General features: G+C 41.0%; 1 protein-coding gene across 1 annotated transcript in view; it reads left to right on the top strand.

Moving 5' to 3' along the window:
• Positions 1 to 13,439, top strand: part of gfra3 (GDNF family receptor alpha 3) — a 49,315-nt gene that overhangs the window by 28,280 nt on the left and 7,596 nt on the right. The window contains exons 5-7 of the mRNA XM_079669977.1: positions 736 to 845; positions 2,812 to 2,946; positions 7,726 to 7,862. Of these exons, the coding sequence (XP_079526103.1) occupies positions 736 to 845; positions 2,812 to 2,946; positions 7,726 to 7,862 (382 nt within the window). The remainder of the gene's footprint in view (positions 1 to 735; positions 846 to 2,811; positions 2,947 to 7,725; positions 7,863 to 13,439) is intronic.

Raw genomic sequence — 13,439 nt, 5'->3', positions numbered from 1 at the left:
TTGATTTAGTCGCTATTTGCTGGACCAATAGCAAGTTCCATCAGCTGGCAAGATAACGTGTAACCAAATACACAACAATGGTTAGTTTCTAAAAGGATTCTCATAATCCTCCAAGCTAACTATTAGCCAACTAGCATGTTGGTCTAAAATGTTTTATAATAAATGCTCTCATCTTATTTGGGAGCAATGAATACTTTGACAGAGCTCCGCACCATAAAGATGGTTTGCTGTTGGACCACGCGCCAATTCATCTGCCAACATTCATCCAAGTTAACATTTGTGCAAACCTTTTCATAGTTTGCCTTTGTTCTGTGAATGTTATCTTGATGATGATGATGATGATGAATACATTCACATTTGTACTATTGTACCATGAGAGTGCTATTGGTCCATACATCCTGTAATGTGTCATGTACGGGGAAAGCACATTTCCCCGTACAATACACATTTAAAACCAGTACATCAGCAGGCTGGTATTTGCCTTAAAGCACATATGAATCCTTATATCCTGTGTAAATGTGAAAGATTCAAAGAACACTGGGTACAGAGCAAAATGAAGAAAAGACAGAGAAATTCCAGATGTACGCATAGTAAAATGCATACAAGAACAATGGTATTGGATTGGAAACCCGACATCTGTTCAACCCAAATTTACATGCACGCCCTAACATACACTTCCAAACATCCTGCCTCTGCTTGTGTTTGATGCTGAGTGGTTGTTTGTGTTGTTGCCAGGTCCAGACTGGCTGATTTCCTCAATAACTGCCAGCCGTCTCCTCTGACGGCCAGCGGCTGTCTCAAAGACTCAGCGGGACTGTGCCTCCGAGCCTACGCTGGACTCATCGGTACGGAGGCAGCACGTTTGTGGATTAAATGTTTTGCTGAAATAATCTAATTATACTAATTCCAAATTCTGCTTTAATGTTTTCAAATTGAGGGCCACATTTTTATATTATCATATTAAAAGTTTGGCACAAGTAGGTCACAGCGTAAATCTACCAAGTAGATCAAGTAGAACAAGTCCAGTCAAGATATCAGACGATGTAAACGGGATTTGATGCTTAGAAGAACAAGAGTCGACAGAATTGTGATCACAAATAATTTTTATTCATTCTGTCATCAAGGCCTGATTAAATTAGGATTCTTTAAAGGCAGTCCCAGAGGCAAATTCATTACTCAACTATTGCCCTCTCCGGCATGTACATCAGCCACGCTTCATTTGTATAAGATAATGCATAAACAACTAAATTCATGACTAGAGTTTAATTTTCAAGACACAATAGTCATTATAAGCCCATAGTGAAGCATGCGATTCAGAAATTGAGTCACCAGCACACTGTGGGCCAATTTCCATCTTTCTCACACGTAAAGCCTCACATTATGGTTGCTCACACACACAAGCACACAACCTAGAAACAACAGCAGTGCTGGCAAATGGACTACATTTATAGAGCGCTTTTCTAGTTTTCTAGCGGCCGCTCAAAGTGCTTTAATTTAACAACACAAGTCAGCATTTACACACACACATACACATTACACACACATTCATATAGAGACAGAGGCTTCAATAAAACATGCAACCTACTCATCAGGATAACCATTAACACACACTCACATTCTGTCAGTGTCTCGGTCATGGACACTTCAACACACACCCTTAGCCACAGCCACCTCTGTTAATGAGGGCAAAGCACCACATGCACCTGGAGTTATACTGTATTAAGACTAATTTGCTAATTTAAGCTATTTTTATTTCAATTTTATTCCAACTATTTTTTGTCATTAATAAACTCCCATAAATAGAATCTGACACTATAAGCCTATTACATCAGCACATGGTCTAACATGAAGAGCTGAAACTCTGACAGAGCTAACAAAGCTAACAGGTTGTCCTTGTTTTGAGTGTTATAGCTAAGCTAGGCTAATTGACCAAACTCAAACTTTGTAAGGAAAATGCAAAGACATGAGGGTGGAGATATTTTCCTGTCTTGTCCTCGGAAAGCGAGCCATTTAATGTTTTCTGACTCTAAACTAAAACAGGGGTGCCCAATACGTCGATCGAAAGGTGGTGTGGGATTGCATGCATTGGAAAAAAAAGAAGAAAAAGAAAAAAAATGTTTAAGTTAGCCTATCATCCATCCTTACTATGGCATTTGCCACTTGATTGACGTAAGCCAGTCTGAGTTGTATTGTGCCATACGGGTTCATGCAGTTATGAGGGGGCCTCACCTCCTCACCTGAAGTGCAAATGCGGCGCACTATTTTGCGCTTATGCGGCGCAATTAGTGTAATTAGCCACAGTTTATCTGCTGTTTAGTCCACTAGCACTCCCCACCCCCCGCGCGCGCTCACTCGCAACACAGATTGGGCAGGGGCGGCTCTGTAGGAAGATCAGGCACCCCTGCTCTAAACGTTACAAAGATAGAATCGAGCTTCTCAGGGTCAAGAAAAGCCTTTTAATATTAAATACCCTAACTCCAGGCTTCAAAATGCTCCTTTTGCTCCAGTACAAGTCACAGAGTCTACATTATTTTTCACAACAGATTTAGTTTGAACTGAAATAACAGGGTTCTTTTGTTCTTTTTATGTGTCTCACCATGAAGCAAATGTGCTGATTTCCTCCCAAATGTCTTAAATCAAAATGCAGTGTCAAAGGCTTGGAGGCTTCCAGCTTTTGGCCATGGCATCAATTGTATCTGTAAACTGTGTTTACGTCTGTATTTGCAGCGATAATGATAAATATATTAAATACATCTGTTCTTTGCTTTTCCGAAGCTAACATTTGCTGTGTTCCGCCCCTCTGACCTGTAGGCACCATCATGACTCCCAACTACCTCAGCAACAGCTCTGCAGACGTGTCTCTGTGGTGTAACTGTGAGGGCAGCGGCAACCAGTGGCAGGACTGTCTGAGGCTGCAGCGCATGTTCACACACAACCCCTGCCTGCGTGAGTCTACACACACACAGACACTCACACACACACACACACACACACACACACACACACACACACACACACACACACACACACACACACACACACACACACCCCCCCCACACACACACACACACACACACACGCACACACACACACACACACACACACACACACACACACACACACACACACACACACACACACACACACACACACACACACACACACACACACACACACATGCTGCTCCTCATATGTGTTGGGTCTGTGCTGTGACACAGTGACAGATCTGATCACTTTGATTTGTTAGCAGGGGTTCCCAAACTTTTTCAGCATGAGACCCAAAACAGAAATGTTGTGGTCCTAAGGGACCCAAGCTAAAAAATATTGAAGATTTTCCATAATATCTACATTTATAAACAAAGAATGCAACACACCATGAATTTAAAATGTAAATGAAAATGTTTATTTAATTATAAAAGTGCTTCGCAGCAATTAGGTTTCTCACCATAAAAACCTTCCCTTTGAGCTTGCCCAGAACAAATAAGGATCAAAGCAAAAAGACGAAACATGGGAAGTGCAGTCAAGTATATACAGTACAAATCTAATTTAAACGATACAATTAACAAAAGTGCAATATTAAGTTTGTCACTAGCTCAAAAACTATGTACACACCCTTTTAAAGTATTTTAAATGAACAAAGAACAAACATGTTGTAAACAGAAAGGGACAAAACACTAACTATAGGAAGAACAGTATACAGTACATCACAGGTGAAACCACATTTAAATTATCAGAAGTGCAACATTAAGTTTGTCACTAGATCAAAAACTATGTACACACACTTTTAAATGAACAGAGGTGTTGTAAAACACTCTGAGAGACAAAGAAACTCCAACACTTGGCAACTGATTAACTTTACTGACTTATTTACAACATGTTCTCATCTGACATGCTAGAAGGGGTATTATATCATATATTGATAAATGATATAATATAATAACAATTACATCTAATGAGAGGTATGTGGCTGGTTGAAGTTTTCAACCAGCAGATCTATTCTGGGCTAGGTTTTTGACAGTGCCAATCTGAGGTCATGCTCAGGATTTAGCCTGTTTCTGTATTTGTTTTTCCAGGTATGCTAAAGTAGTAAACCCAGATTCACACAAGTATGTGGTGCCAAACTGTATCAATACTTCGACAGCTATCTTAGCCAAGCAGGAGAACTCAGCCTGCTGGAAATGAGCAACCCAAAACTGTGCCAAAGTTGTTGTTTCAAACAGCATCTTACTGCCCCTGTTGACCTGCAGTGTGACCAGTGCCTCTAACTCTGCCTGACTGAGACCCAGGTCTTGTGATGGCACAGCTTGGAAGGGAAACTTCACCCACTGAAGGTTTTGAGCTCTCTGTGAGTCAGGGAAGTACAGCTTGAAGTTCTCCTGTAGTTGAGACAAGTGCTCGACTATATTCAGAGAGACACACATCTTTAAGACAAGGCTTGATCAGCTGCTCCCCGATGGAATGGGGCTTCTTTGCTTTGGCAATGTGGAGGCTGACTTGATAGGATGCCCTCAGTGCCCCTCTGTTCCCTTTGAATGCCTGAAAATAACAGAGAAGATATCATCATTAACATTGCTGGGTTATTGGGTGATTTTTAACACCAGCCGGCGTACGCTGTATACCCAATGTGGACCTGGCAACCGCATTTATATTGCATTACATGACATGTTACTTGTTAGACGCTTTTATCCAAAGCGACTTACATACTCAATACTGTGAATTAGGACCTGCTAGCCGGTACTAGGCCAAGTGGAAACGAAACCAAAAACGGGCGCCGCACGGCTCGGCACGCTTAAAGCGAGCTACCCGCTGCAGTGGAAACGCGCCATAAGTGCAAGCAGGCATTATTTGAGTGTGAGGACAGGGTTTGAGGGAAAGCAATACATATTCTGAACCTGAAATCAATAAAGTATGCTCTCAAATTTAAAGACCACGCTCTTGAATAAAGATAGGGAATAACCCCCATATGTATTTTGCATCACACTGCAGCAGTCACGTCCGTGCGGCTGCAGTGAAAAAAAGCTTTCTCTCGCTTTCCTTCTCATACTACCTGTCACTTTCCCTCTAATCTTCCTGTGGTTATTGTTTCTCTGTTTTTCTCCCGGCCGTTATAAAAACATTTTAGGCTAGTAAAAGTTGAAACATCGCTCTGTGCCGCTGCAGAATGTAGTGGACTCGCGGGAGCGGGTAGAGGACGCGTGAGAGCGCGCAGCTGGCGGTCCGCTCCGGGGCTCAGTATGCATTTCATCCAACTTTGCATTAACGAAATAATTCCACAACAGACCCTGACAAACTCACAAACACACAAATCAAATGATTAAAATTAGTGACTCACTTTTCCGCCGTCAAAAACACTGCTTCTTGAACGACTCTTCTTTGCAGATGAAAAAATACCTTCGATTTGTCCCGATGCAGAGGATGTTTTGTTTGGAGATGCCGGTCCAATTTGTTCATTTTCAAGCTTTCGTTACTGAGCACCTCTCCACATAAAACACACTGAGGCCGCTCCTCTCCATTTCTAACAGCTTTTGTGAAGCCAACGTTTAAAAACTCCTCTTTGTATCGTCTTTTTGCCATCATGTACGATCGGGATTAATCAACAGACAATAAACAATAAACAGACGGCGCGAAAACTTTCGCGGGGGACGCGTCAGAGCTGATCCAAATACAATCTTTTATTTTTAGTTTATTTGTATTTAGAAAATTAAATAATGAAATATACAATGCTATATTGCATAATTTCATTTTCAAAATAAAAAATAAAATAAAAAAATTATTTAAAAAATTGTTTATGCAACGCAGCCATCAGCTCTGACGCTGTGTGTGTGTAGCAATGCATTTAACTGGCGACCCAATCAAAACGGGTCGCGACCCTGAGTTTGGGAAAGGCTGTGTTAGAGTATTGTTTACTGGCACCTTCAAAATGAATTTATTTGCTCAGAATTTTGTTTTGTTTTTCGTAAACATAGTATTTTCAGTTGATATCTTGATTGTTTTATATCGCTCAGGTTTAACAAATCCGGATTCCATTTCCACCAGAACATTACGTTTTTCTATATGATAAAGAGATAATGTGTGTCAAATAAGGCTAACTTCCGGTTGCTAGTAATCCACCTTTAATGTGAACCAATAAAAGTCCTCAGACCTGAATCGTTATCATATATATTTTAGAGGGGGGGGGGAAACTAGACCATGTAACAAGGGCTGTGATACCAGCTGACCAGGGTTACCATGATAGTTGCACATTTACTATTCTAGCACAATATCGCATATCTTCATTTTAAATTAAAATACGTTATTTAAGTATTTGTGCCAGGTCATGTTTCCGGAGAGGAAACCTGGTTGTCGATATGTTGCTGTTTAATGTGCATGATAGAAATATGTTTGTTTTTGAGTGTGGTTAGCTCGGAGCTTGAGTCAAAGATGGTTAGCCTAGAGTAGCATAAACACTGAAAAGGAGGGGAGATGAGCCCACCAGGGTCTGTGCCCAGATAAAAAATACTTCTCATTTAAATACTCTCACATTGTCTATCTTGTTTAGTTAATCTGCACATAAACAGACATGCTAATATACACATTTGTAATTTTAAAGGGACATATGTGCTGGAACTATTTGTTGCCAAACAGTTGGGCACCCTGACATGGAGCAGCTTGTTATCACAGTGAGGTTGCCATGTTGTGTACTAGCGTGTCTGTACAGAGACCAAAACCTTCAAATTATTTCAGACAGAGCCAGGTAGCTTTTTTCCCCCCAGTTTGAGGCTTTATGCTAAGCTAAACTATCCTGAGGAGCAATCTCATATTTCAATCTTGGATAAAAGAGATTACGAATAATTTCTAAAACCTCAAACAAAACTCTATTTTTGCTGTTTAAGATATTTGTGCAAATGGGTTTGAAAGAATACCTTAGAGTCCCGCTGCATATATACGTAGGCCTATATCTTTTTTATTTAAAGAAATGTCCTAAGGGCATTTTCCTTTTCCTAAAAATATTCGTATTACATTTTTTATTTCCTATGGTTTCATGGCATCTGTCCCATGATGAACAATGTGAGGTTTCAGCTGTTTTTTCCCCCAAAGCACAGACCTTTTGAGGCTTAGTCATAATCACATTTAAAATATTTACCAACAATAGGCCTATTGCTATCCATAATATATCTGAGAACTATGAAAACAGAATTAATGTGTCACCATCAAAGATACTCTGAGGAACAACTCAAAGGGAATACAGGAAAAAAGCATTTGACACAATGTCTGCTGAATCTGTCTTAGCTGGTTCCTGCGGTGGTGTTCACAGCATGAACTCACGCTACCTTCATATGTCCGCTACATGCTACAGCCTTAACATTCATGAGATTGTGTCGGTGCGTGTCAGTGCGCAGCTTTTGGCTCAGGAGGTGTGAGGAGAGGAGCCGGAGGCGAGAGCTGTCAGTCAATCACAGCAGCCGTCAATAAGCCTATCGATACACAGCACGCCTGTATGTCCAAACACTAAAGTCAAGATCGATGCGTCAATGCACTTCCCATAAAGCTGAGTGATTTATCAAGCTGCCGACAGCTCAAACAATAAAACTGACAAATAGATATGTAGGTTCACGCCCACTCACACGCACGAACACGCACACACACACACACACACACACACACACACACACACACACACACACACACACACACACACACACACACACACACACACACACAGTAATGGGCTGTGTTTCCATGCAGGTAACTCTATCAGTTGGATGGGGAGCCCGGGCTCCCTGCCGGCAGACTTCACCCCCCTTCCCGCTCCCCGGCCCTCCCCACTGGTTCAGGAGGATGAGCTGCTGAGCAACAACCACCTGCCCGAACACAACAACATCGTGAGTACACTTCACTTTTTAAATTACCTTTCAGACTTTTGTCTCGAGGCATTTTCTATTATCTTTGGTCTGAGCTCATCTTGTCACTGTCACACAGTAGGTTATATATTTATCTATTTGTTTTATCTCCATGGCTGGGGCTGTTTATTCGTTTTATAATTTTACGTTTTTGGTTTGTGAGAGAATCAGAATAGCTTTATCCGTCCCACAGAGAGATATTAACATTGTTACAGCAAAAGTGAAGAGCCAAAAATAGCAAATAATTAATTAAAGGGGACCTATCACGCAAAATGCACTTTTTGATGTCTTTTATACGTAAATATGTGTCATTTTTTTCACATTTCAGCACTTTAGTAACAGGGCTGAAACGGAAGGATATGAGGCATGGCTAGAATGGGTGATCTGTTTGGTATTTTGAGAAAAACACTTCATAGACATGTTTTTTATATTTTTGTATATATCTGAGACCTATGCTATTGCCTGAAAATAGCATGATAGGTGACCTTTAAGAGGCTTGCATAACATATTTAAGTTAAATATAGAAGTGACACATTACAATTTACATATGAAGGTGGACAACAAAAAATAACCAGTAACAGTATCTTTCTTTAAAATTAAGTGTAAGATGTAATAAGTAGTATGATAACAGCCAGGTTACAGTTGTATACGGGGAGGTATATATTGCACAGTTATTTACAGATTTATTACAGTCGTTGAATTGTCTGACTAAAAGATGGACAACACAAGATGGTGTTTGCAGATATTCTTTTATAATTTTCCACATCTTTCAAATGTACTGTATGTAAGAAATTAGTGTATCACATATTCTCAGTCTGTTCATTTAATCTTAGAGTATATAGCAATATTTAGAAAAACTGATTTGCATATAATTTATACATTTTCAAAATGGGGAGCACAGAGGCAAAAAGGCCTAAAGGCAATTTGGCCAAGGAAATCAACAAAATTAACGTGATAGTTATCTGTAGGTATTGGCCATACATTAAAATCTGAGGATGGTCACTACGACCAAATCGGGCAAGGGGCTTCTCCATATCCTTGCTCCCTTTATTTTGCTTCCCTTACTCAGAGCTCCCCCAAATGTGATCTTAGCTTACAGACTCTCAAAGTTTCGTCACTCCAAACAGGGTCAGGGACCTAAAGTTACAGAATGATTCTTCAGGAGCACATTTTTCTATGATGACACAGACACACTCCGTCGCAGTTGGTTTAAAGCAGTGTTTCTCAAAGTAGGGGGCGCGCCCCCCCTGGGGGGAGCAGAGGCATGACAGGCGGTGCGCGAGAGACCAGGAGGAGAAATGTTTTTTAACCATAGTAATAATTTGAAAAATTATTGATTCGAAAATAATATGATACAGTACAGTACAAGTACGTCTGGGTCTCTGTGTTTCATTCACGCTGTGTGGAACGAGCCATTTTGTGTGTGTGTGTGCGAGCGAGGGAGAAAAAGAGCGCACCGGTACCGGAGATCGTTGTTGTTAGCTTCTGGTGCTAGCGAGCTAGTGGCCGGGTCTCAAACGGTTTGGTCATGATTAATGTAAACAATTATTTCCGAGGCACATATTTATCTATTTTTTATTTATATGATCATTATAGTTATACAAAAATAAGAGAATACTTGAAAAACAGGTATGAAATACTATATGACATTAAAAAAAGAATAAAGTTTAAAAGGGGAGTGATTTGTAAAATACCCATAAAGAAATAGTAAATCTGTTTACAGTTCTGTTTCATATGGGTGTTGAGAGATGTATCCATAGATCTCTTCATTTTGCTCTCCAAGTGCACCAGATTGATGCTTTTAACTTCAATATTTTAAAAAAAATCTTCCCGGGGGACCATGCCCCCGGACCCCCCTATGTAAGTTCCACTCCCCACTTAGCACATAGCAAATAGCACTTTACCCCTGCTTACGCCAATATGCCGTGAGCTGATTATCGGGCCTTCATTGTAACAGTCGCAGCAGGTACACTGTGCGTGTGGGGATTGTTGCAGTAGAACATTCAACTGTAGCGCCTGGTACATTAATGGGAAACCCTAAATGTTTGAGCACCCTCTATGAAACGTCAAGCTACCCCACAGCACCCCAAAATAAATCTCTGGCGCCGCCACTGAGCCTGCAACCCCGTTTTGAAGAAATGTGCAGTGCAACACAGGCTCATTGCAGCCACTAATGCTGTGATGCTAAGACGCACTTTTCTGCCAAATATCAGCATTTTATTTCTTTTCATTTTTTTTGCACAAATTGCAAAGTGGCAAAGTATTATAACTTATTGCTCGAGCAAAGGTATTTGAGCGCACAGACTTATGGAGCATTGTTTGATTATCACTGTTCTAGCTAAGTGATTTTTTTGAAAGGAATGCTCACGTTCATATTGATGTATTTTGATAAATGTTAACTTGGCCCATTACGTGACTATTTGTGTTGGGGGGCCCAACTTTTTTTTTTCTGCAAAGGGGGGGCCTGACAGAAAAAGTTTGAGAACCACTAGTTTAAAGCAATACCATACAGCCTATGCAAATAGAAACAAAAGGAAAATTATGAGGGCAGTTAGAAAGTGTGAATGTCTTTATTTCAGTAATACATTCAGTAATAGTTTGGATTGATCAAATGTCATTGATGGTTGTCCTCATGAGAAGATTACACCTCTCATCAGTGGTCGTACAACAGTGAGTCAGCATCTCATTGGAGGCTGAAAGTAGCAGCTCTGGGCAGGAGTTATCAGAACACTTTGGCAAGCTGTCAAAAGATTCTGTAGAGCGTGTGATCTAGTGGCGGTTCTACGGGGTGGCACGGGGTGGCAGCTGCCACCTCAGAAAAATGCCTTGCCACCCCAGCTGCCACCCCATTTGGCAGCTTTGTTTTGAAAGAAAAGTTGTGGCTCATCGGACATTTATGAGAGAAAATCTCTAATGTCCGAGTGCAAGTGAATGCAGCACAAGACGCGAGCCTTGTAACCCCTCCCCATCCCTGGCGCGAGCTTAGAAATATGATTGGCGGCGATTTCATTTGAACGGGAGGGCAGCGCAAAACGAGAAGCATTTCGGATACAAGTAGACAGAAGGAATGAGGTATTTGCGGTCAGGGTATGGCTGGGGTAGGCTACAGCCATACTAATAAATGGCTTAGCCCCACCATGAAAATGATGTAAAGTAAGCTAAATAAAGTCTGCCAACTCGCGCGGAGTAAATTGCACAGACAGCAGTTAGTAAGATTGATTTCAGTAGCCACTTGTCTGGAAATACCGAAGACTAGAAACGTTTTTTACAACTTTTGTCACGTAGTGATCGTCTTCTCAATAGAACATCTTTGATAATGTCTTCTGGCCAATCAGAATCACGATAACGGCGTGGTGTTGTTGCAGGAAGTCCCGACGGAGAATACTTTTGCTGTAGTACATCTCGATATACATCGGTACAACTATAAGACCCTACGGTTTGATGACTGATAGGTGTGTGGGCTGTCTTTCATTTTGACACACAGAACAAGGGGGCTATCCACCCTTATCCACAATGTAAAGTAATTAACACAGCCTCTTCCCTCTCCTCTCTGTGAGGAGCAGCAGGTTCAGCTTTCAGAACAAAGTAACAGAAAACAAAAATGACATTCATTTTTTTAAATACGTTGTGTAGTAATATATATTTATTTATTTTTCTTCTTAAGAGAGCACCAGAATGTGTATTTGATGTTAGTATTTCAAAAAATCTCCTGGGGGAGAATCCCCCCAGACCCCCCTGCAGGGGTTGGGTTTTCAACTCTTTCACCTGTGGGGAAATTGCAGGATTGGCTCCAGGTCGCCCTTTTTATTTACTACAAGACAAATGTGCCTTTTTATTTCATACAGTTCAATTTTGATTGAGACAGGGAAATAATCCAAACCTCACGCGTAGCGTTTCACTGTCAAGGGGAGCGTGTATGTAATTACATTGCAAATACTGACTTGAGCCCCACCACTGTATGGGTTAGCCCTAGCATAGATTACCCAACACAAATACTCTGGCGCCACAACTGTTTGCGGTCTACTATGACAAAGAAGAGCCTGTCAAGTTTGACTGTACTCAGCATTGAATCAAAACGCACCATAGCTTTAAATCTTAATAAGTTTGTGTGGCGTTTTGCTGATCAAGATGGTAATCGCCACATTCAGCTGTTATAGGCATGCCAACTTGATGCTCTGCTCACGGATGAGTCGATGAGAATAATAAACTGTTTAAGAAGATGACCTTACATGTGTAAATATATGTTTCTTCTTTGTGGGGGTCTGCCCCCAAAAAACAGTTTCAAGTCCTGAGAAAGTCAAATAAGACGGTGTGTAAAACTTCACCGCCCAGCCAAAAAAAAGTAACCACTTTCCAAGTTAACATTGATTGATATGACTGCGATTAAATCAGAATATACTTCTACCAGGGGATGCCACCCCTCAAATTCTCCTGCCACCCTCTTGCCACCCCATAAATATTTGTCTAGTTCCGCCCCTGGTGTGATCCAACGGGAGCAGATGATGGTAGATAACAGTTAAAGTTAATCAGAACTCAATACAGATGTGAGGTAGAGATGTAAGAAATATAAAGTGATTCTCCATCCTGCTTCGCAATCTCATATCTAACATTAGGTGATGAAATATGAGAGGTTTTTTTATTGTTGGTTAAATAAAGTAAACAATGATTTAGGATGAACAAAAGATAAACAACAAGCAAGTGGGAATAAACGGTTCACTGTGCATGTGGATCTTTGACCTCAGACAGACTGACTCAAGGGGATGACAGTGGACGAAGACACCTGTTTCACCATAATTTTAATCACTGGAGCACCCCAGGGCTCAAGTTTGCTGATGAAACAGCTTTTGTTGGCGTCATCAAAAATAAACCATTTACTGTAAAGGGCTACCTAAAGAAGAGGGTCTGACCTCCTCTTGTCAGGACTACAATCTAAGCCTGAATGTCAGCAAGACTAAGGAGGACTAAGTAGGCTTTGGCAAGAAGCAGAGAAGGAACAACGCACTCCGTAATATCATTGTTGCCTTAATGGAGAGTTGACCACTTGAAATACATCGGTGTCCACATCCCAGAGAGTGAGAAAGGCAGACACCTCAGACACGTGAAGAAACATATCTACAGACCTGTTGGTGAGTATCAGGAGGTGGTGGTTTTGAGGTGGGAAAGGACAAGCGCTCAATACTTAATAACTACAGAGGTCAGTAGGACGAGTTTGAAGTCCTTAAATCCTGTGATCCTTGATAATTTGGGTATTGAGATGATGGTGGAGGTTTGAAGCAGGCTGGTACAGGACACATCTCCAGTGAAGTGTTAAAGACTTCTGTAAAAAACGGAGACAGCTGTTCTGCAAAGTGCTTCAAAGTGGTGGGTGGGACTGAGATAAAAGCTTTGTGTCTCTGGTCAGGGTGAGGGGAATGCCTTGGAGGGTGAGGTGCTTTGAGTTTGTTGTTTCCTGAGAATTGAATAAGCCAAGTTTGATGTGGTATTTTTATTATCAACATGTTGGACCAGGTGTATTTGTCGTGGTGCATGTTTGCAGTTTTTTTGCATCCAGTGTAACTG

Source organism: Notothenia rossii (genome assembly GCF_949606895.1).
Source record: "Notothenia rossii genome assembly, chromosome: 3".
NCBI classification, from domain to species: domain Eukaryota; kingdom Metazoa; phylum Chordata; class Actinopteri; order Perciformes; family Nototheniidae; genus Notothenia; species Notothenia rossii.
Note: the sequence above shows the minus strand (reverse complement) of the source record. Positions and strands in the feature narration are given on the sequence as shown.